At 66.9% G+C, this 1,856-nt stretch overlaps 1 protein-coding gene across 1 annotated transcript in view; it reads right to left on the bottom strand.

The window, feature by feature from the left end:
- Window positions 1-1,856, bottom strand: part of ITPKA (inositol-trisphosphate 3-kinase A) — a 15,086-nt gene that overhangs the window by 6,009 nt on the left and 7,221 nt on the right. Inside the window, exon 2 of the mRNA XM_004712760.2 lies at window positions 1,716-1,853. Coding sequence (XP_004712817.1) covers window positions 1,716-1,853 — 138 coding nt within the window. The remainder of the gene's footprint in view (window positions 1-1,715; window positions 1,854-1,856) is intronic.

Raw genomic sequence — 1,856 nt, 5'->3', positions numbered from 1 at the left:
CCTCTGTCAACAGCCCTGGCTTATCTGCCGCCGCCGTGGCTGTTTGCCTTCGGGGAGGCCCCGGCGGCCTGGGGGTGGGGAAGGCCTGGGAAACGTAGCCTCAGAGCAACAAAGGCCCCTCAGCGACCATCTGCTGCAGCTCCTGAAGGAGGCGAGCCAGCGGGGCAGCCGAGGACGCCCAGGGTACGGCTGCGGACGTCCCCGGATTGGTGACGCTAGCCGGGCTGCCACCACTGCACTCGGTCGTGGGCAGCGGAGAAGTCCTGAACGCCTCCCCCAGACACTCGGTTTCCCCAGCACTATGGAAGCCGGGGGCTGCCCGCGCCCTTGGCACCCACACCCATCGCACCCTTTTTCCTGCGCCCGCTGTCAGCTGTCAGATGCGCGTAGCCACCCCAGCGCTACAGCTCAAGTTTTTCCGGGCGAGGTGAGAAGGGAGGGGTCCTCTCACTGACCCACATTCCACCGTCTGGGGAACCCCTTGGCAGCGCTTGCCTCCTGACTTAGGCCACGGTTGCCTTAGGAACCATCACAGGTCAGAGGGTGCCTCCACCCACAGAGGGAGGAGACAGGACGGGGCAGGTTCCTAACGGAGCCCCCACCTCTTACACCTGGCAGAGGCGGGTGGGGGGCAGGGTCCTGCTCCGTGGGGCTTGCCCCACTCCCTACTCTTGTCATTAATAAACCCCGCCGCCTTCTGGGTAATGTACGTATCGAGGGTAACTGAGTCTTGGAACCACTAAAAGCCGTTAGCGTGTCTGCCCGCCTCGTCCAATCCGAGCGAGCGGCGGAGCCCGAGTTCAGCGCTCCAGAGCCGTCCCCGCAGCGCCCGGGCAACCCCGGCGCGCGTCGGCGGCTCTCACGGCCCAATCGCCTGATCCGGCATTCCGGGCAGGCCGGGAGGCCCTGGAGTCACTGTGGCTCTCCCTCCGCTCCAGGGACACTTGCGTAACGGGAATGGATCTAGAGCAACTCTTCCATCCTGGTTACCGGGAGCTGAAGTATTCGGCTTTGGATCAAGCGAAAGGGAGCAAAGAGACTGTCCTGGGCATTGCACCCCTCGAAGGGGCGGGCGCTGCACCCCAGTGCTGGGTTGTCCCAGGGTCAAAGTCAGCTATAGAACCCCTAGGCTGATCCTAACCCTTGCGGCCTCAGTTTACCTCCTCCCGGGCAATGCTTAGAAGCAATGCATGGGGGGCCGGGGTGCGCACGGGGTGGGGCTGCGTTCCACTCCCTGCCGGGCTCCCCCAGCCCTGCTCCTCTCACTTCCTGCGTCCACGCCTCGTGCAAGCGCCCGGAGCAGACGGCGCCGGCTCCCCAGCAGAGCCTGGAACGCCGCTCCACTCCCACTCAGGAGAGGGAAACCCTGGCAACGGCGGGGGTGGGACCGCGGCGCCCGAGGGGGGCAGGAGAGAAGGAGCCGCTCCGACCCTCCCAGCCCCAACCTGTGGCAGCCACCGAGAAACGTCCACCCCAGCCCCTCTGGGTCCCGGCCAGCAGCGCGCCTCTGGTCCTTAGACGCCCCAGGACCCGGGGCAGGACCTGCCTGCGGAGTTGGCATGAAAGCCTGGTGCCTCCCTCCGACCCCGACTCTCCTTCTGGAATCTAGACAAGGGGGGGACAGGACCCTGCCGAGTCCGCCACCCCAGCTCTCCAAGAGGTGCCCCGAGCGCAGCCCCCACACTCCCGCACAGCCCCGCCTGCGCGGCCCGTACCTGCCCCGAGTCCTCGCTCGCTTCCAGCTGCACGTTGCCGCGGCTCCGGCTCTCGCTGTCGCTCAACAGATCGTCCTCGGAGTCCTCGAGCAGCGAGGAGCCGGTGGAGGAGAGCGACGAGGTGGAGAGGCGGCGCGGCTG

This window comes from Echinops telfairi, unplaced genomic scaffold (assembly GCF_000313985.2).
Source record: "Echinops telfairi isolate 266 unplaced genomic scaffold, ASM31398v2 ScPeMD7_18;HRSCAF=68, whole genome shotgun sequence".
In the NCBI taxonomy this organism is placed as follows: Eukaryota; Metazoa; Chordata; class Mammalia; order Afrosoricida; family Tenrecidae; genus Echinops; species Echinops telfairi.
Note: the sequence above shows the minus strand (reverse complement) of the source record. Positions and strands in the feature narration are given on the sequence as shown.